The sequence below is a fragment of the Chamaea fasciata genome, unplaced genomic scaffold (assembly GCF_029207755.1).
Source record: "Chamaea fasciata isolate MVZ Bird 193981 ecotype frontalis unplaced genomic scaffold, bChaFas1.0.hap1 SCAF_3, whole genome shotgun sequence".
In the NCBI taxonomy this organism is placed as follows: domain Eukaryota; kingdom Metazoa; phylum Chordata; class Aves; order Passeriformes; family Sylviidae; genus Chamaea; species Chamaea fasciata.
Window position 1 is genome coordinate 101498397 of NW_027094088.1, and position 23169 is coordinate 101521565.

A 23169-nucleotide genomic window follows, 5' to 3' on the forward strand; every position below is an offset into this window, starting at 1 on the left:
CATGAAGAGAGGTGAACTGTAAGGGATTGTAAGTGCTTCCATAAAAGACAGAATACTCTCATTGAGCAGACTTGCAAAACCACAGGGGATTGCCCAAAAAATGGTTAAAATTTGGCAGGAGATACTCCTCCTAGTTTGAAGGGCAGTGCCTTTCCTATACCCACACTCCATCCTTCTGCACCTGCAATTTGCTGAAGCAGTCTGCTCTCCACTGTTTTGCATGGCAAGGATGAAATAATGTTTTGTTTGTTTAGAACTATCTAAAAATTACTCCACATACCCTTGATGATTGGCAAACGTGGGAAGTGTGAACTGTGTGAGTGCAACCTAAAAAGATACAGACTTTAAACGGGAAAAATGTAAAGTGTTTAGAAAACAGAAACTGTCAATGAAGGTCTAAAGAAAATGGCTTTCAGCTTGGACTAGCTTTAACAATGAAACACATTAACAGTTATTACAAAAAAAATCAAAATATTTAAACACTGTTTTACAGCCTTAGCTCTAAACCTATTAAAGTGTCCTCATAATTTAATTTAAAATGTTGCAGTTGGTGAAGGTCATGCTGTAAAAGAACATATAATTTCTGACAATCATTAGAAAAGTATTTACCCAATTCCAAAGATAAATAACATCCGTTACGTTTAGTCCTCTGAAACTTTAAAATGCATGTATTAGAAAACAATCTTTATTTTTCCTTTTTTTTCACATTATCTTTCTGATTCTACAGACCTTGAATGTTGCATCCTTAACTGCTGTAAATCAGATTAATTCCTGTAGTCTCAGGCCATAACCCCTGAGTTTATGAGACATGAGAAGTCTGTAACCATCAACAGTGATGGTTACAAGCCACAATGAAAAAATAACTGATGTCAGTCTTTGAATTTCACTAAACATACCTTTTGTTTTCTCCTCCAGCTATGATGTGATGTCTTTACATATGTTAAAAAATAATGAGAACAAGAAGATGCCATTCTAGACAGACAGCTATATCAATATTTGAATGGAAAAAAAATCATTCAAAGTAAACACATTTATCTAAGAAACTCAACATTTGATTCATATGAACATAGGTATACAGCTTGAACCCTGAATAATGGAAATTCACTATTTTTATTTAAGGATGTTTGTCTCTCCATAATGAGAATAAAGTGATGGCATTATTGTTCTCAGATAACTAAACCTGAAGACTGGGAAAAGGACAGCAGCGAAGAGAGATATTATCCATAAACACTGAAAGCAAAAATACTTATGGCTAGATGACAAAACTATTTTCACTGCAAAGAAATGAGTAGATTTACTTCCAGCTAAAAATGGTACTTTAATATGATTCACATCTGAACCAAAGAATGTCATCAGATTTTTTTCATGACGTGTATTAAATATTTAAATTCTCACTTATCAGAAGTTCACATGGTTATAGAGCAAGACTAAGAACACAGAAGAACCAGGTTACAATCCCATTATTGACACAATGATGGATTACAATTCCCCCCAGCCTTATGGGGGAAGAATGGTCAAATGAACAAATAATTTCTGAGTTCTAATTCCATAATGTGCAAAATTAGGTGCAAAAGTGTATATTGTTAGAAGCTACTACAGATGACAGATTTTTTTTTCTCATACATTTTCAGAAGATATGGACTGCTACTGCCAGAGTGTCTCATTTCTTTACCTAAGAAAAGCCATAGGATGTCTTCTAGTCACATCTGAGGGCAACCCACAACTGCTCCTTTGTCCAGATGTGGAAAGACAGAGTCATCACACCTACTGCCAACCATCAAGTACTCCAACTTCACATCTAGGCGACATCCAGAGACAGGCACCTCCTTAGGGCACTTCATGCCGTCCTAAAACAGGAGATGCAACCGGCGAGACGAGCAGCCCTCCGGAAATGCCTGTCTCTCCTCAGCAAAAGGAATCCCAGGATATCAGCTCAGACGGCACAGGTGTAACTTGAGGTTGTTGAAGTGAAGTGAGCAGCACCCACTCCCAGCCTCGAGGGACAGAGCAACTCTTGGCAGTCTCTGCTGGGCGGGTTAGTTTGACAGAAACCACTTACCCTCCCCCCCCCCCCCCCCTTACAAAATTTGTTTTTATTTCTTTCTTTTTTACTTCTGTCCGCTGCAGTGGTGGCTTGGCAGCGGCTTCACGCGGCGGGCACGATCTCCAACCCCCTTTCCCCCGGGACGCCCCACCTGCCGCAGCCCGGGGCCCGGCCGGAGCAGCTCGGGGGTCGGGGCTTGGCCGGAGCAGCCCGAGTGTCGGGGCTCGGCGGAGGCACGCCGGGGGTCGCGATCAGCCGGGGCCGCCGTGCTGCCGCGGCCGCGGGGCGCGGGCGGGCAGGGCCGCGCCTCAGCCCCGCCGCCACCGGGCGCGGCCAATGAGCGCGGCCGGGGCGGGCTCGAGAGCGGCGCCGCCGCTACTTAGGCTCGCCGGAGGGGCCGGGCGGCCCAGAGCGGCGCGGGCGGAGCAGCCGGGCGGCGGTGGCTAGCACGGGTGGCGCTTCCTCTGCGGCGCTCATGGGGACAGGACGACTTTAAAGGAGTTTGGGGGGGTTCTGGCGCTGGGCGACCACGGGTACGGAAAGGGACGGGAGGGACCCCTCGGGCGGGGGGTGCCGATCGCCTGCTCTTTGCCTGTGGCTTGCGGGGTCCCGGCCGGGCTGCGAGCACCGGGCGAGCAGGGCTGGAAGCTCCGGGGCCGTGCGCTCCTCTAGCCACCTTCTGAGTCACATCTGGGGGCTACGCTGCCCGGCAAGGTTCGGCTGCGCACCGGCGGAGGGCGGGCTCGGGACCCTCCGGCCGAAGCCCCCCGGAGCCCTCTCCCCGCGCGGGGCGGAGACTCCCGCTGTAACTCCGTGCGCGGAGCCGGCGGACGGCGGGGAGGCTCCGCTCGTGCCGCTGGGAGCCGGCACTCCAGAGTCGGGGCTCTGCCCTGCCCCGCACCCCGGGGGTAGGGGGAAGGGTCCGCACTGCGAGTTTCTCGCTTGCAAGTAGGGGAGGCATGGGGGCTTAGAGCGGAATCGCTGAAATCTTTTGTGTGTGCCTTGATTATTTTTTATTTCTTTCGTTCTTTATTTCCTTCCCTCTGCGTGCACTCTTCTTCCCATCTCTTGTTCTTCTCTGTCTCTGCCTACCCCACCCTCCTTTAGATCCGGCGATTCCTGCCCTCGCCTCGCCCTGTCATTGATGGGAAATCAACTGGATCGCATCACCCACCTGAATTACAGCGAGCTGCCGACCGGGGACCCCTCGGGGATCGAGAAGGACGAGCTGCGCGTCGGGGTGGCTTACTTCTTTTCGGATGAGGAGGAGGACCTGGACGAGCGAGGCCAGCCAGACAAGTACGGCGTGAAGGGCTCCGGCAGCCCCGGGCAGGAGACGCCCACCCACCACCTCCACCACCAGCTGGTGCTGAACGAGACCCAGTTCTCCGCTTTCCGCGGCCAGGAATGCATCTTCTCCAAGGTCAGCAGCGGCCCCCAGGCTGGGGACCTCAGCGTCTACTCGGTGTCAGCCCTGCCCGCCCTCTGCAAGCCGGGGGACCTGCTGGAGCTGCTCTACGTGGGGCCGTCGGAGCACCCGCCGCCGCACTGGGCCGTGTACGTGGGCGGCGGGCAGATCATCCACCTGCACCAGGGGCAGATCCGCCAGGACAGCTTGTACGAGGCGGCCGCGGGCAACGTGGGCCGGGTGGTGAATAGCTGGTACCGCTTCCGCCCGCTGGTGGCGGAGCTGGTGGTGCAGAACGCCTGCGGGCACCTGGGCTTAAAAAGCGACGAGATCTGCTGGACTAACTCCGAGAGCTTCGCCGCCTGGTGCCGCTTCGGGAAACGGGAGTTCAAAGCCGGGGGGGAGCTGCAGGCGGCTGCTGGCACCCAGCACCAGCAGCAGTACTATCTCAAGATCCACTTGTCAGAGAACAAGGTTCACACGGTGAGGTTCCACAGCCTGGAGGATCTAATACGCGAGAAGCGCAGGATCGATGCCAGTGGCAAACTGAGGGTGATCAAAGACCTGGCTATAGTGGATGGGAAAGAATAGGGAGGAGCAGGAGTACGTGGCTATCTTCCTTCTGCCCTGCCCGGGGAGACCAGCCTGCCGTAGAGTCAGGAGGCTGCACCCTTCTTCCGTGGGACGCGACTGGAAGCAGGATCCATGGCAACATTCCAAAAAAAACCAGCATTCTTTACACCCATAGCCAGTATTTTGTTTGGCTTTTAATAGCATTAATGCTGAAAGAGCGAGAGAGAGGAAGAAAAGAGGGGGGAGGTGCAGGACGGCTGTTCTCAGAGTATGTGGACAAAGTCTCTCCTGTCAATTGATGTTGACCATTCTAGCAACATGCCAATAAAATTTCAAATTGAAATTTCTTTTAAAATTCTTATTTCATGGCTTTAATCCATGATAAGTTTTAAGCATCTGGGACCGTGGATGTGGATGTAGCTAACTGAAATCCTAGCTAATATTTGCCTTGCGACCAACCAAAAGCGTCAGTCATACTTTGCTAACTGGGAGAGGAGGGGGGTGTTGGGGTGGAGGATAAATGCCTGTTTGTTTTCTTTCTCCACACTGCTGCTTCAGCCTGTAGCTGCAACCCAAATTTTGTCCCAACCAACTCTGGCAAGCTATTTACTAGGAAAAAATACTTTCTCATTTCTGGTTGAAGTCTATCACATACAAAATATTTGCCTTTGCTTTCTGTTTGCAGCTCTCTGCTAAATGTCATCATAATGCATAAGCTCTTTCCACCTCTTCCTTCCTCCCACCTTCCCTGCGTTTTTTGGGTTTTTTTTTTTAAGTTGGTGAGCAGCTATTTTCCTAAAACTAAATTCAGTTGTTAAAAGGAGAACAGTATTCTCAAAGATCCAGCCACTAGGATTTCATGCTTGAGCTGTGGATTTTGTACCACTGCTTTGATATCTCTCCATACACAGGTCAACATAATCCTGCAAGAAACAATTTTGAATTCTGCATGTTGCCTCTTTGGACCAGCAATTTATTGCATATTTACAATTTCACTTAAAGAAATATATGTAATGTGGCCAAATTCATCTTGCATTTCAAATTCCCAGAAACTAAAAATTCTATTCAGTGTAAGTTTAGAAATCCACAGCAGCATTTAAAAGATGCCTTTTAATGTCATGTGAGCACTGCCTTGTCTGTATTTCAGATCCTGTTCACTCATTGCTTAATTCTAAGTTTTGGAGTGAAGGATGAGAGAATTAAATATATTTTAAAAAATCTAAAGTAAACTGGGGCATTTCTTTTTATTATTCTGAGCTGCGTACAACTTGTAATTTTGTCTTTGCATGTTTCAGTGCTGGAAAGAAAATGCATTTGGTTTTGTTCTCTCTTCCCACATCAATGTCAGATGACAGACATAATAGCCCTCTTGTATATATGTGATACACTCCACCCCCTATCAATGTACTGTGTCCCAACTTTTTTTTTTTTTTTTTGTATTAAACAATCTCATAAGCAACCTTGTTGCAACAGTAATTTCATTTCTACAAGGCATTTTCCTACTATAGCTGAAGCTGCGAGGGTGGAGTGTACTTCATTATAATAAAAGTGTTCGCCTAAATATCTTTTAAGAAGAAACAAAAACCTGTATCCCCAAAACTGCACCTCTTTGGTGAAGGTCATCTAATTGGCTTTGTCCTTGCTAATAAATGTGGCAAAATTATGTGGAAACAGGCAGTGTTACTTTTATCACTTTCCCTAAAGTACCTTGTTTAGTACAATATAGGGTAAAAAATGTGACTTGTAATTACTGTTGAAATAGCCTCAAACCACAGCATACTTTTTTAATAAATGTGTAGTATTTTAGCTTTATATAGGCAATAGTGGCTGTCTGATGATGTTAACTTTCCCCATAACATGAACAGACTCTTCTACCTAGTGTTTGTGTATCTTATTGTTGCACATTAGATTGCTTAAATCGTCTGTTAGACCGATTTCCCTGTACCACTTGGTGGGAGCACTGTGGGATTGCAGAATGGCATTGGCTTTACAAACAAGGCACTTACAAAACATTAAAAACTGACAGGAGAAGGAAAGGTAGGCAAAAACATTTTATTTTTCCTTTTAAAAAACATGCATTAGAGGCCTGAGGTTGCAAGAGGCAGGAGAATTAAATGAAGAGGGAATAAGTACCAGAATGTTTATGAATGAAGTCAAGAAAATAGAGTCATAGTGCTATTTTTTATTTCTGGAATGCTTTTTCTTCAAATTGCTGTTAGATTAATAAGGGGATTAGACAGAGGTTCCTTGGAAGAACAGACTTTTACGTCCTCAATAGTGAGAATGTAAAACAAATTTAAAATTTTCACTGTGCTTTCTGAATACTCTTTCAATCTAAACCCCATTTTAACTTCATATTTTTGCAAAGATTTACTAACTTGGTTCATAAACATGATGATTTTCCTTGTCTTACCCAGCTAGATGCAGAATGGTATTTTGTAATACATAAAAGAAATTAGAGAAGCTGGTGTATGCTTATTTATTTAAGCTGCTTTAGAGACCTTTGGCATCACTCTGAATTTGTACAAATGTACAACAATGTAAGATCTTAGTCCTTTGTATAAGGACTGGAAAAATGTATTGGAAATAGTAACAGCTGGTATTAACCTAGGATACAGTCTTGCCACGACTGTGTTCACGTAGCAGTCTGTAATTAGCAACAAGGGTACCCATGCAGTTTCTTTTATTTTTCTTTAGCTACATTTCAGTCCAGAGCTACTGGCAGCAATCTGGTCCTGATTCATAGCCCATTGAAGTTAATGGCTCTTGCTGACCAGTGAACTTTGGATCAGATTGTTAGGAGGTGGTTAAAATTCGTGGAGCTTGAGGAAGAGTGAGATTTAAGATGACAGTTCAGAGACCAGGAGGGCCACCTTTCTGAGATGGGAGATCATGGACACAGGCAACACTGAGAAAATATGGGAAGAAAACAGACAAGTTCTGGAACAAGAGATGTTAACCCGAGATGGCGGTAGGAATCTGTTAAAAAGACTGAATGAAAAGTGGATATAAAAAGTTGTTCTGTGCCTTGAAACAAGAATTAGAAGGCAGGGAGCAGTCAGCTGCAAGAAAGGCAATGATGTGAATGACTTACAGGTAAAAAATGTAATTGATTGTATTTATCATTCAGGATCAGTGGGCCTGACAGAGTTAACATTTCTATTTCCAGCACTAAAGATATTGACAAACTGTATTATATTTGTGGAATCTGTTTGCATTCTTTGGTCTAGCTACCTAGGGTAAATATTTACATCTCATTCATTGCTCTTGAAGTACTGACTTGTAATATGACAGCAATGTCAAGATACTTTGCAGTCTTTCTTACATGTCACATTTCAAGCTTTCTGTTAGCTATTTGAGTAACAGTTCTGTAGAATTTCTTTTGCTTAGATATGATTCTCTTTCAAAATGCAGTCTTTTGAATTGCTTTGAGACTTAACATTTTATTAAAAATTCATTTCATGTCCTCTAGAAACATAGAGAGCCTTTGTGAAATGTTTTCCTGTCATGACCAGAATGTTTACTGCTTATTGGCTGTGCATATTGGGAAATTACTCTAAGGATGGGTAGCAAAATAGATTTTGCTACTGTCAGATTTTTTCTCCATCCTCATCTTATGTCTCCAGAGGACTTTGTTTTAATTTTTTAGGATTCTTTTTCTCTTTTCAAGTGTTATCGGTTGTATAAAATGAAAAAAAAAGCCAAAAACCCAACCTAAACCAAAACCCTCATAGCATGCTTTTTATGGCAATATGCTATTGATCCATATAGTGGATTTCAGGTTAAACGCAGGGTGCAACAAGACATAGTCTTTGGGGTGTGACAAGAAGTGTCCCTTGGTCTGTGCTAGAATGTGCACATTCTTAATTATCTTGCCTCATTTCACTTAAGTGTCTTTCATATTCAGGTAAGTAATGTGCAAAACTGCCAGAGTTTATAGACCTGTTTATGTGATGTATTGAGCGTCTGTAACTCCAACCGTGTTTACTGGAGTTGAGGGAATGCTGTCTCACACAGAACATCTTGTGGGATCAGGTGCCTCAGCCTTCCAAGCTCCTCACCCTCTGTCTGCAGCTACAGAGGAAGTTGTGGTCTGGGGAAGCTACTGTGAGTTTCAAGATTTAATTATTTTCTGTGAAAGATTTCTACTAGAGTAGTGTATAGACAGTATCCTGCCCATAATTATACTTGGATGTGACTAAAACATTCTGTGTGCTGCTGCTTATGGTGTGAAAACACTCTGCTTCCTGCTTTATAACCCAGGAGAAAGATAGAAGTTCTAGTGCCAAAGAAGTAATCCAGAAATACTTACGGAGGAGTGATTGGCCTACCATGCTGAGGGAGTTTCACTGCAGAATTGAGGTCTGAAGGACAACATTACATGACTAGAGTGTGATCAAGTGCTGCTGTTAGAGTGTCAGTGTTTCATGGCAAGTGTGGAATTTATTTGCTTACCATGTTATTATGAAATATTTAACTTTTCTGTCCTATGAGTTCAGATTTGATATGTGAAGCTGTCCTATGTTCATGGTTCTGACTCAATATTAGTTTGATCTGTCAAGAGGTTTTACAAGTTTGTTGTCAAGAAAATGTATGAATACTGACTGGGAACAGATAGTTTACTGAACTACTAGTAAATCAAAAAGAGAGTAGTGTAGATGTTAGGTTGAAAAAGGGAACGAACTAAGAATCTTCTGTTACTGGGCATATCCACAGGTTTGTTCTGGATTATATAGATATAATCTATACAGATATAAACTGCCAGTGCTTTATTTTTCTAAAGTGGTTGTGGCATTCTACATTCTCTCTTTTGCAAAATACTGTTCTCTATCTAAATAATCCAAATCCCAAGTAAAGTTCTATTTTTTTATATTGAAATTCCATTGAAAATAACAGTTACTTTATTCATATTTGCCTTTGAGAAATAAGATAGTATTTTTTTGTTAATGGATTTATAATTAAGCAGCTAGTAATAGGCAGTTTCATTTCTTAATTTTAAATATTTTGCATCAAGCACAAATATATTTAAGTTGATGTGTCCAGAGGAATGATAGAAATTCCATTAGCAGAGTCCATTCAGATTAAGAATATAGTTTTTTGGGGTTTTTTCATATTTTAATTATGGAACCTTGGGGCATTTCTGATTCTGCAGATGATGCATGCATGTAAAGCTGTTTGCAGGATCAGGAGTTTTAAAAGAAAAGATATCTCCCCTTCCTGTGGCACTAACTTTGAACTAAAATCAAGGAATAGGACTTAGCCAGGATCAAAACCTCAGCAGCAACCTCCTATGGAATTTAATGGAAGGCTCATGTGTGTGATGTCTACCATAAGGGCCTTAATTACATTTTCTTACTTGTACATATAGTAATCATCTATGCAAATTGGCATTTTCCTAGGTAAAGTGGGTTAATGCTTTTCAAACATCCCCTGGACTTTCTCTTGTGTGTCTGTGTGGGTACATGCATTGGGCACAAATTAAAAATTGGAGTTTAGTGCTGTAGAGCCAATATCTCCAGCTATTTTGACAAGAACTCAGGTGGAATTTGGAACCAGTGTGGCTACAGCAGGAAAGGGTGGAAGAATTTGCAGTTAAACTTCAGGCTGTTCAAGGGAGACGTTCAGAGCTAAGCTTGAAATTCCATTCTTTCTCTTCTCCAAGGTGCAAGAGGATGAGTACCCGTGCACCCCTCACACATAAAACCATTCACACTTTGGAGATCCATGCTACTGCCTAGGCAAAATAGGATGGGTAAAATATGCAGTGTCTCATCAGCCTTAAGAAGCAAACAAATTTTCACAGTTTAAACACTATTTGGATACAGTGTGGCATTGGCAATGCATTTTGAAAAGTCTCATTTTTAAGCTGACAAACAGCATAATGTTTATAAATAGGAAATCTCAATAAGCTTTCTTGTTAATCTCTATACAGCAGAGGTAAGAGCTTGTTCCCAGTTTGTTTTTCTCTTTAAATAAAAGAGTAACCCTAATTCAAGAAAATTATCGTGGGGTTGAGTTTGGAAATGAATGAAACAATCCGACTCCAGATTCAGTTCTGATGTGACACCATGACTACTGCAGGTAAATAAATGGCAGATGCCTAACAGTGTGAATAAATACAAACTTCTGTATTGTGACACTTCTTCACAGCTGAGTATTTTATGCCACAGAAGGAATATTCCTTGTATGTTATTCAATATGAGTAAATATACCACAATCTGGTCTTAAAACAGATCTTTTCTTCCATATGTTCCTATTGTTTCCATATGCCCTTTCAGTCAGCTGAAAGCAATATAAAAACTAAGCCTGAAAAATACACTAATCGATTTTAAATGTTTAAGCAGAAATTTATATGCATATTGACATATAATTAATAGATGTATATACACATGCATATTTGCATACCGTGTGTTATGCATACACACACGCGACAAGTCTTGACTATTTTGTTAGTATTGATAACGAATGTCAGTCTTTTCAGTATGTATATTATCTGTGTAACAGATGGGTACCCAAGACTTTGCTGACAGGATTTTAGCACTGTTCAAATATTTGTTCTTTAGGGTATGCCATGGTCTGACATTAAGAAAAGTGAGTTAAATATGTGGGGTTTGACATATTGCTACTTACTGGAGGAAAAATATCAAGAAACACTACACTTTGCAATAATGAAGTACCCTTTTAGAATGAACTATGCTGCTACTGACTTGTGTATTTATAAATAAAAGAATGTTCCAATGAAGAATCCATCTATCTTTCTCTTTGGAATCTTTAAATGGATAGTGCCACAAGAGGTTTTTTTTTACATAATTCGAATGCGCTTCCACTCAGTGTAATATTTTGGAATAATATCACTGAAATTAGTAGTGTTGTTCAGACATGCTAAACTGTTGTTGTGTAGTTGATCTAAAGTAAAGAAGCAGTTGGCACTGATATTTCTTGATTTTTCTCATCTTTCTTTGAATTGGTAAGTTTATTTCGAAGGCTAAATGGCATGACTCTGAAAAGCACTAACTACTGATAGGACACTCTCCATTGAATTCATTAGTGATTTTTCACCAGAGTTACTTGGACCACAGTTAGGCTTAAACTAAGTTTTTTTAGAAACTTTACTCAACACATAGAGGATGAAAATCACCTCTGTCTGAATAGTGTTTTTTTCTGGACTGAATTGCTGAGAGTTGTACTTCTGAGTCCTTGAAAAGTGAATTTTATTTCAAGAAATAGAATAGCCCTGTTATTCTGTGTCCTCATCCACAAAGTTTTTGTTGCACTTGGTGAAAGACTATGGATCTTTTACCTGTCCAAAATTCTTGGTCCTCATCAAACTACCTGTGGGTGATATGAGGCCCTTTTCCATGTACAAGCCTATGTTACATGGACTATTGGAACCAAATCCTTGCCCAGAAATTTGTCATTTCCAGAGGCTGTGGGAAGTAAGAGAATTTGCTCATTTATTAATGGCCAAAGACCTTTAATAAAAGTATTTTATTGAAATAAATAAATATATTGCTTCTAAAGGTCAATGCAGTCTAACAGATCATGGACCACCATTGCTGGCAATTAAAACATTCAGCAGAGCATCAGCAACAGCTTCTTTTAAGAAATTTAGATTGCATGTTAAGGTATGAAATCACTGACAGAAGTACCTTAGATGAATTCAACGACCTATTTATGTTTATCAGAGACTGTATGATACAACTGTTAATGTGGCAGAGCCTACTTTAGCTTTGGACTCAGACCTCATTGCATGATATGTCAGCCTACCTGACAGGCTTTCTGGATTAGTATTTCCAGCCTGTTCTGACTTTATACCATTGATTCTTCAGTTATGGGTAATCAAGGGTCATTAATAGTGAAAAGTTCACTTTAATTGACCCATCAACTCATTTTAATTATAGCAATATAAAAGAGTGTCAGGTGCTAGACCCCTACACAAAGGGTTAGTTAATATGCAGATTCATCCTCGCAGTAATACTGCCTGGATCCCCTAAGGGCTCTAGAAGAATTTCCTACTTTATCTCTCAAGCTGAAGAAATAGGGAAAAAAAAAACTGGTAGAAAAAAAAAAAAAGGTTCTAAAAAGAAAAGTCATACTCAGCAGAAATCTTGGGCTGTTCTTTATACTTGGGCTTTGTATACAGATAGAAGCATGTGCAGATAAAACTTCTCTGTGTTAGAAACACCAATTATAGAAATGATACCCTCTAAATTTTGCCATGCTGGAAGCTTGCATATGTACACTGAATAAAGACGATAATCTTTTGCTTTTCCATTTCACAGCTTGCTACTAACTTTCCTTAATCTGTACTAACCCAAAGTTCACTGTCTGCTGATAAGATACCCCAAGAGCAATAGAAATGTCAAGTTTTTGCATACTGCAAGACATCTCAGTACTGAAAACTGATCTTCAGTTTCATTCTCCTGAAAGCTTTAATTTCATACATACTTTTGAACTTTTAATGACTTTCCTAAGAATAATGTCCAAGATAATGAGAAAGGAAATAAAGTATAAACAAAAAAAAAAAAAAAAAAATGTAAGAGAAAATTTGTTTCATGATCATCTATGGAGTGTCATATCTTTTCTTTTTTCCTTGAGATAGGAATAAGATTCCTATTGATATTTGGAAAACTGTTTGGTTTGCAGCCTTCATAGACTTAAAAAAAAATCAGGTGTGCTTTACTGAAACAAACAATGCTAAGGAAAAGGAATACAGGCCTTTTCAAGTATAAAAGAGTTGCTATATTGGCAGGAAGACTCAATTCGTATTCTTCCAACTATTTCTATCCTTATATGAACTAGTTCCAGACTGAGTAGCTCAAAAACATGAAAGAGTTGTTTGTTGGTTTTGTTCACAATGTTCAAATGTTTTACAAATATGACTAGTCATTTGTGGTACCTCAGCTTCTCAGAATTTCACTGAAGACCTGTCAAACTGATTATTTTTTCCAAATATTGTCAAACTTCTGCCTCCTGAAAATAAAGCCCCCAAGCAGACTCCAGTTAGAAACTGAACACTGAAGACAGATTATGTGGAGTCTGGAAAATATTACTCACATATTTTAAAAAGCTTGCATTTATGCCAAATAAATCTTTCAAAGCATAGAATTCAATATTCTATCCTACTAAATATTAAATATATTAGGGATTTTAAACATACAAGTTATCATAGTGTACTACATGTGAAAAAAAGGTAACTGCTAAGCAGTTTATCTTAAAAATGAACCCTCTATAACTTGAATGCAAGATGTAAAGGTTGAAAAGGTACTCTTTAAATCTGATTTATGAACTAATCTACCCCTTCTGGGTGGGGTTCCCATTATCATACAATTAAATGTGTCTATGTAGATCGATGCTTGTGGGATCGCTGGTTGGGTTTTTTTTTCTTTTACTTTTGCAGAATGGCTCTGTGTCACAGCTAACCCCTACAAGGATACTGGCATCTCTATTATCTGTACATTGAGTGTGATCATTAACTGCTAGCCAGAAAGACAGCAGTAGAAAAATCAATACAACTTTGGTCAGAGGAAAAATAAGCCAGGGGTGATAGTTGTGGGAATGATCCTTCTACAAATGACATTTTGTCCAATTTCTGAGCGGGAGCAATGCATGATGCAAATGCAACAGAGAGTGGAGATAAAAATCAATTCTAAGACTTAAAAGACATAAAAAGTAGTGTTGGAAATGACACAGTGGAACACATAATGGACCTTCCACCAGGGCCTGTAATATCATATGAAACTGACAAATGATCACCATTGGAATGATATTTAGAAATGTCCTTGCCATTCCCATGGTTTCAGTGTCACCAGGTGATGTAAATATAAAACATGCAATATAGCAAATCAACCTAGCTCTCATCTGGTTGCTGAGAAGCACCCCATGTTCTCTCAGACTGGTGAAATGCAAAGTGCTGCCACATAAAAATGTGATTCACCTGATTTTAATTATCAATATCGATTTAGGCTTTTTCAGTAGTTAATGGGAACGGGATATCCAAGATGTTGTTCTCTGACAATGCCTGGATCTCCAATGGCTACAGGAAATCATTAACATAGCTATGATCTTAGATTAGCAGAACTATAATCTTAGTCTACATATTGAAGTGGGATAAAAACACACTGAAAGGCTCTAATCTCCCTTCCTGCTCAATTTTTTCATGTAAAAGTTGTACATACAGCCTAAGTTACTCGTCTGGACCATGCTCAGAGGACAACTCATCCTATAACAGCACATATGTAATAAAATCACACACTGCAAATGCCTTTCTCTCTCCCTGTTCAGTGTTTACCCAACTAAGATTAACTGCTGGAGTAGCTCACAAAGATGAGAGTAACTTAGAAAAAAATTTTCCAAAACTACATGCTTTCTTCTCTGCCAAACCAATAAATCTTGGTCTACTGAGTTGGAGAATGCTGTATGATACCAAAGCAATGACAGTCGAGATAGATTATAGACACTAGATAAAACCTGTAATTAAACAAACAATAAATGACACAGAAATTATGTTGGTTCCATAAACAATATATTAATAAAAAAAAATTAAGAATTTTAAAAGGTCTGCTGAATCATTTGCCCAATTCTAATCAGATGGAGAGAGAGACAGGAAAACCTGCTGCCCTCTAGTAAGTTTACAGAACTCAGTCAATTATTTTAAGGATTTCCCAGGAACTGATTGCCAGAGCATCTGGACATCTTAAAATAAATTAAAAGCAAATATTAATTACACAACTATCCATTCAGACGGCTCAATGCACTTTAGCTGCCATTTATTTGTCTCACAAAGGACCAACATACTGACATGTTAGTTAATTGAATGCTTGATTGAACAAGTAAACCTTACACTACACTACAGCCTGCCAAATTTAAATTCTGGTGGCCTGCCAGAGAAATAGTTTTTCACTGTGAGAACCCAGCACTGATATCCTAGAAAATGTTAATCTGATGGCTTGTTCTGTGAGATTATAATTTTTCTGAGGTGGTACAATGTGAAAGGTGTTCTAATGTTGTAGTAGTTTGAAGGCAAAACAAATGAGAGGCTCCAAGTCAGAGATACAATTTAATAGGAAAAAAAAAGAAAAAAAGGAAAGAAAGTAAAATAAAATCGATGCAATAATACAAAAGACCACTGACAGAGTCAGAATACAACCTGAGCGTAGTGATGGAAGCAGTCCAGATGAGGTGGTCTTCCTGAAGCAGTGATCCTGTAGAAAGGTCTGGTAGCTCGGGTCCTCTGGGAATCCAGTGGGTAAGCGCCCCCCTGGTGTTCAGAGTCTCAGCTTATATCCAGGCTGGAATGCTTGGTTTCTCCCTCTGGGCGGAGCATCCCACAATGGGATGGTGAGTCATGTGATAAGGCCTGATGGGCCCATTAACAGGAGGTAGTCCAGGAGGGGGTTATCTGTGAGCTGTGTAGCAAAGGTGCTGATGGCCCATTAACAGAAGATAAGCCAGAGTGGAGGAGGCAGGGAGCACTGCCTCACCTGGTTTCAACAGTTCATGAAGATGGTGATAGAATATACTTCAACCCAGGACAAATGTATATAATGTAGTGAGAGATGTTTTCCATAACTCTTGAAGTTTTAGATATTGTTAATGAAATCTTCAAGCATGTCTGAGAAAATACTATCAGAACTTATTTATAAATTCCTGTTTTGTGCTAATTACAGCAGATTCTGTTAAAAAAAAAAAAAAACAAAAAAAAACAAAACAAAAAAAAAAACCCAGATACATTCTGTATTTGCTGAAAAATATCAGGTAATCATTGGCATTGGTTTTACCTTAATCTCAGGTAGCATACATGGAGACAAAGAAGATAAGGATAAATAATATAGATTACATTTGAAAGTATGCTTTGTATTAGGAAAAAAATGCCCATAGTCCTCTAGAATATCAGCTAGGTAACATTACTAGTAAAGACTTTATGATGCTCTGTATTTCTATAGATGACAGGGTGTCCAGTCAGCCATATATATACACTCACTTGTCTTCATCAAAACTTGGTTAGATAGTGTTACTGATATTCAGTACAGCAAGGAGACAGCAGATTTCAGGACATCGAAGTGTAAGGAATTAATGTAACCACTTGTGATTGAGTTAGCACACTTTAATACCTTAACTGTTACTCAAAGCAGTGACAAAAAATTATTTGAAAGTGATGTAAGACCTTTTACCAGAGCTCTGAGAAATCTCAGATTCTAAAGCTGAGGTCATGATATTAAGATAATGTAAACTGAAGAAAGGTGAAATTAAGACAGAATTAAAGGCAGGCAGAAGACCCAAGTTTGATACCCTAAATAACACTAATTCCTTGAGTGATTAATTACTGCATTTTGCTCATATGTTCAATGATTTATTCATTAACCAGATTCTTGTTTATTCATTTGCAACCAGAGGAAGTAGTTAGCTCTTCTGAAGCATATAGTGTAGTTCACTTTCTTACATCATCTGTGAAGTTTTATTTAAAAGAATTCATGCAACTCCCACAATCTCCTCTGCTTCAGTCCTGTGACATGGATTATTGGAGATGTCTGTGGCTCATGAGGGTATGGTGGCACAAAGAGTAGATGTTCTGTGAAATCCAGCAAGAAGACTAACTTTTTTGAGGATTGGACATGGTTATTCAAGTGATTCCACTCTCATGGTTCAAAATCAGTTCACTAGCTGGGGACTTGTCATTGAAAAGTGCTGTAAAAAGTCCATCTTTCAGGGTTTGAAACTGCCAGTTTCTATTAAATGCAACGTCAAATTCATTTCCCCATTTGTGTCTAGTACTTTAAAACTAATTGCCTTCCTGTCCTCAGAGTTACATTAGCTGTTGTTTTTCTTCAAAGGAAAGATAATCTTATATGTTTTGATGGCAATGCCATTTCATATTCCATCAGTGCAAATCTCTTTGACAAGACTGGTGACCTGCGGGTGAGTGTTCAAGCAGCAGGTGGTAAACCATTTGTCCTCCTTGTCATGTTCGTAGATCAGCACATTCCACTCACAGAAGTGGAGAGAAAAGCCACAAACTTTCAAAGACAGTCTTACTTTGTAAAATCACAGAAACAGTCACATCTTTGTCTTTTCTAAAGCAGAAAAGCTGTTATTTCTCAGGCACCTTGTTCCTTGTCTGACAGTCCCTTATAGACAATTCCTTATAATATATAATTATAACATACAATACATGTATTGTATTATATGTTATACAGAATGCCTGATATGCTTGAAGTCCTGCCTTTCCTCACGGTCACGCAGCTTTGAATCTGATGAAAATGCAATTAAAAATGTTTTTTTGCTACAACTTGATAAGTGCAATTTTGAGCCAGGCCTGAATGGTTACAAAAGTAATTCTGATGTGGACAGTGTTTCCTGTGCTCTTTTGTCCATCAGCATTCCAACTCACCTCACCTGTACAGTCACCCACCTGTGGTATAGTGTGATGGATTATATCCCAAAAGAAATATTTGTGTCACTGTGCAGGGAATCACAGAAAATTCAGTAGCATGAAAAAAAGGATGATGTTCTTGCATTCAGTTATAACATCATCCTTGAAGGCAAATGTCCTATATTCCTGGACCTTTTCCCAGTGCTGTTCAATACATATAATTAAGAAGCAATTGAATAAAATACATGGACATCATCTGGAGCCGTAATCAGAACCCAAGGCTGCCTGTAGAAGCTGGAAGAGTTCAAGCCAAAGCCCATCAAAGTCAATAGACACTCTTTCATCTACTTCAAAAGGTTTTGAATGAGGGCCAGACTTGCTTCTGAAGCTCTCTCTAGATTCAATTTGTTCATAACTATAGTCTGCCTGTAGTTGCCATGGCACAGAACATGAAACTACTTAAAATGAGGAAGATATTGAAGTGCTAATGCTGCACAGTTCAAAGTATCAAAGGTGAATTTAAGTAATAAAAAATTCTAGCCACCTCTCTGCAAGTTCTTTTCTTCAGCTCCTGATTTCTTAGTATTGAATTTTAGTTCATAGCTAACCAATGCAAGGCAATTACAGGAAGCATTTGTATATCCTTACTTCACTGCTCAACTGTACTTTTTTCAAGTTTATTGTGATGGTATGTGTTCTGATTGATCAGATGCCATAAATCACTTTATCAAGTCCCATCAAGTAATGACATTTCCTATCTAGAAAGACAGATGAATAAAGGATACCCAGCTTAAAAACTGATGTGCAGAAATTTTAAATGCTCCTTTCATGAATTTCTGAGTTGACTGAAAATTATCAAGTAAAAATGGCTGCCTGAGAAATTCCAACACCACTCCATAGTCCCTGCTTCAGTTATTACTAAAGAAGGATAGAAAAAGGATCAGAGATAAATCCATGATTGAAACTGAAATATCATTTACATTAATATAATTTGAACCAGATCTTTGTTCACAGGTTTGAACTTTACTTTTTTCTCACAACTGGAAAAACATACAAATATATTTAAATAATCCCATCTTGAAATAAAAAGTGATAATATCCATTCTTGGAAAGATGTAGTAGTTAGCATTTGGTTTATTAAATTAAACTAGTTATTTGTTCATTAATTCACTCATTATGAATACACTTTAGAATAAGATTTGAAAATGCATATAAAAATCCAAATACTTCAGAAATCCTCATAACATTTATAAAAACACTTTTTCAGTTGTAAGTAGATATAATTAGTTTTATTTCCAGCTTGCATCTGAAGATTAGAACACTTTAACAGGTAACCAAAATAAATCTTTTTTCTCATACTTTTAGATACCACATTAAATGTCTACTGATCATATTGTCTTTTTTTATAAGTTCTTCTGAAAATATTATTATCTCTTAATCTGGAAAAATAATGGTGGTTGGTTGGTGATTCTGGTCATGGGATCAGAAACTAAACTATGTAAATATTCACACATGATCTTCAAAGTTTTATCTTTTTATTCCATCAGACATAAGCAGCAACAAATGGCACAGTAAAATCTATTTGGATTTTGGGGCATGTTATACTTTTCATTCAACATGACAGAAATTTATTCCATTTACCTCCAAAAAAAAAAAATCTGCTGTAGTAATGCTAGTTCCTAGACTCTTCATAAACACATAAACAAATAGAAGTACTTTTAAAGAAATTATTTTTTAAGTGGCCTATTGTCATCCAGTTTAACATATAAGAGTGAACAGCACAGTGCCTGCTTCAAATTCTGAAGCAGCCATACCATCTGCTCTTTGATTCAGCAGAAAACATGACAGCTGACTACATTTTGGGGTTTATTGTAAGTCCTCATCCAATAGTTCTCTTCAGAGGCCTGCATAATCTGCCTGGTCAGCTCACTCATCTTCTCAGGCTCTAAAATGCTGCAGATGTCAGCTCTGCAGTCAGCCTTACAATTCATGACTCAGAATGACTTGCATCAAGATATTGCTCCATTCTGGAATGTCAAATTAGAGCTGAATTTTTGACTTCCATATACCTGAATTCAGGATCTTACTATTAGGAACCGTAGTATTTCTCTGCTGGAGGAAAGCAGGAGGGAGAGAAGTGAGAAGCAGAGTAATTGTAACTTTTATGCTACACAGTCCTAAAGCTTTTCTTGGTAGAAGGGATGGAATAACTACATCAGTTCTAATGAAGAGACCAAAATTACTGAAGGAATGCTTTGAAACTTTATGGATCTTTTGGGACCAAATAACATCAGACACTGTTTCCTACCAATACTTATTTTTTCATGTGATGATATTAACACTGGAGACTCACTTTTGCCTATTAAGTTTGACAAGGTTGCTTATTTTCTCCTTCTTTGTGTGCATGTGTATGATTCCTTACCTTTAAGTTCCAGAAGACTCTGAAAGGGGAAAAACCCCCAAGCAAACAAAAAAAAAGGACTGGCTGTAAAAATAAGCCTGACTTTTGTCTTGACCCTTGGGTAGATTGTTCCAATGCTGCCTTAGCATACTGAAGTACTGATATCAACAGCAAATGAAAAAACAACCCAAACCAACCCCTCTGCCCCACCTTCCTCCCCACACCTTGACATCCATTTTTTTATTCCCAGGGTCCACAGCTTTTCCTGCTAATGTCCAATAGATCAGAGAGTCATCTAGTGGACAAATAAAGGAATTTTTAATAATTTTACTACTCTGGAGCTCTTGCATCTCCTCAACTCTTATAGTCTACCTCAGACACTGACAGATGAGAATCAGGCAGCAGAGGGTAAACTGGTTGTTGGAGAAAATAAAAAAGGAAATTAAATCCTGTCTTCCACTGCAGAAATAAAACAGTGCACTCTCTCAGGGTCATTTTAGAGTTAATGTCAGCTGAAAATTTGGGCATGTCTTTATTAGCCACTGTATAGTACTGAGAACTGGAGTCTTAGCTTGACCATAGCAATTATTCATGATCTGGTGACACCAATGGCTTAATATAAATTTTATATATCTGTGTAATTGCAAAGTAGAAACTATTCTGGGCAGGGAGATAAAAGTCTTAGGAATTATCTTTTCAGTTTCCCTCTGAAGATACACAATGCAAATCAACAAATAAGCACTAGGCACTTCCCTAGGTTTTTATGCTTTGTCCAACTGTATTCACTAAACTGGGCTTCCTCTTCCTTTGATCAATGAACTTTTGAGTTTGTAAATTGAATTAAAATTTCAAATCTTAAAAGTCAAATTTTATATTATTTGCATTTAATTTTGGATGCATTTTTTTCTTACTAGATTAATCCATGTGTTTTTCTAACTCACTAAGGCACCTTTTTACAATCACCAACACCAGAGGCTGTAAGAGAATATACAGATATTTATCTTTTTCTCTTCCGATTTAAAAAAAAGGCACAATATCCTCTCCACAAAATTTATTACAATTGATTATAATTCCAAACACTTTGGAGAACCTACAAACACCTGTTTCCTCTTTGTTTTCTATCAAATTCCTGTCTCAGCATTTACCTTTTTTTTTTTTTACATCCTGCCTCCATTTCTCATGTAAAATCAATTCTTGTTCAATGATACAAGAATTTCCCAATCTATTTTCCCAATCTACTTTTTATATATTACTAATGATTCTCTATCCTAATTTTTTTCACCATGCTAAGGAAGGGAAACACTGTGGTTTTATTATGAGTTTTTCTAGGCCTAATTTTTGTGACTGTCTTCTGAGTCCTTCCATTTAGTAAAACTTTACTTGTGCCTTCAGGATGTCTGATACAAGGCTCCAAATATTCCTTGCTAATTTTGGACATAGGTTTGTAGAAAGGCATTATAAAACACCCTGTATACTCTATTTTTTTATAGCTCTTAATATATTCTTTGGTTTAAAAGCAAGTTTCTTTCCTTAAATTCTTAATAACTCTTAAATTCTTAAGATAATTATTAAGATTTCTCCCAGGTTTTACTTTTCTCCTATAAATTATAAAGACTTTTGGCTGGACTTCCACAGTATCTGACACAAATTTAGGGCCAGTAAGAAAAGGACAGATTAGGTGTTTTGGAGAGGTATCTTACACACTTACTCTAAGCAAATTATTTCTTTGTCCTCAGAGTCTATCTGCCACATCATGTTGTGAAACTTTAAAGTCAAAAATGAGGAAAATACAGATGATATTTCAAATTGTTTTCAGATAAAGATTTTTTTTTCCCATAGCAGTTCATCAAAACGCTTTGAAGTTCCATTTTCAGAGGAAAACAATAAATGGATTGCAGATTTTCAATAATTAAATGTTTAAATAAGCTGTTTGATCTCAGTCCCAAATGGCTGCAATAATTCAGTGTTACAGAGCAAATAAAATATTAAAAACTCCTAAATAAGAGTGCAGCAAACTTGCCACAATAATTTGAAAGATTTTTTGTGATCACCTGTATAACAGTCTACGAGATCTACTGCAAAACCATCTGAAATGTCAGGGGTTTTTTTTGAAAACATTACATACAATATTTTATTATCTGCTGTCACTTTCCTCCATGTTTCTCTGCCTCCCAAGACTGCAACCAAAATTTTTACTTGCTATTTTTTCTGATCTAGGCTGCTCTCCTACAGGTTCACTTAAGCCAATGAGTTTTTATTTCCCCCTTTCAAATACTCACCTAGTGCCTGATACATATGTGTATTATCCTGTGGTCTTCTGAGGGAGTGGGCTGGCCATGAGAAAAATGCAGCATAAGTTTTGAACTGTCATTAAACAGGTTTGCTGAGAAAAATGGAGCAAAGGTGCTCCTTTACTACTGTAAATGTGAACAATGTAACTGTGACAAATGATACTGACGGGCACAATGGGGCATTCAGCGTGTTGACAAGGCAGGAAAACACAACCTTGGACAGTTCTGCTCATGTGAGCTTACAAAAAACCCCAACTGGTGCTGGTAAAGGAGTGACACAAAGTCACTGTTTTGCACTTTTCTACTTTTCCTGTTATTTTGTCTTTGCTCTTCTGTTGATGATCCATAGGGTCACCCCTCCAGACACACATTCAGGATATCTACAATCAGGATATCTGCAGCAATCCCGCCTACCAGGAATAGACACGCAGCTGTAACTAAATTCAGGTTTCTTTGTCAGACAGGGCTAGAAATGTGATGCCAAATAAAGAGATGATAAGACCCCTTGCTTGGCGAAAAGTGGCCAAGCTCACATTAGAAATGTATAATGACTTTTTCATTACACTTACGGACCACCAGAAAGCTGCAGGCTCTCCCCAGCAGATTTCTGAAGTTTAAGGCTCCAAACACATTGGAAAAATCTTGCATATATTCCACATTTTGTCCCGGCAAAACCCTTAACAAATAGCTCATTATTATCTTTATGTACCACACTGAAAAAACTTCCCATCCAATTTAACCTTCGAAACATCCTCCCCATCTCTCCCCCAGATATAATTTGTGAGTTCAGTGCGGAATATAATTACTGAACAATGAGTGTTTCTCAGAGAAAGGACAACATAGTGAGCTTGGAGAATAAGCAGCTTTTGAGTTTCCTCTCACTAAAGCACCCTTGTAAATTTACTTGAACTCTGATGAGAAAAAGACAGCTGCATTCAAGAGGAGTAAGACCATGTGAGTCACAAGAAGCATCTACTCCCTGAAAGAAATGAAACAGAAAGCAGTTCTGTTACTCTATCATTAGTAAGGGTTCAAAATGTTAGTGGTGCTGGGAAGGACATAACTGCCTGCTAAAAAAAC

The 23169-nt window shown here is 38.9% G+C and overlaps 1 protein-coding gene across 1 annotated transcript; it reads left to right on the forward strand.

Moving 5' to 3' along the window:
* Positions 1-2468: 2468 nt before the first annotated feature.
* On the forward strand, positions 2469-5533 carry LRATD1 (LRAT domain containing 1). Its single transcript, XM_066179944.1, has 2 exons — positions 2469-2577; positions 3152-5533. The coding sequence occupies exon 2, from the start codon at positions 3189-3191 to the stop codon at positions 4041-4043; it is 855 nt and encodes a 284-aa protein (XP_066036041.1). The 5' UTR covers positions 2469-2577; positions 3152-3188; the 3' UTR covers positions 4044-5533.
* Positions 5534-23169: the final 17636 nt, after the last annotated feature.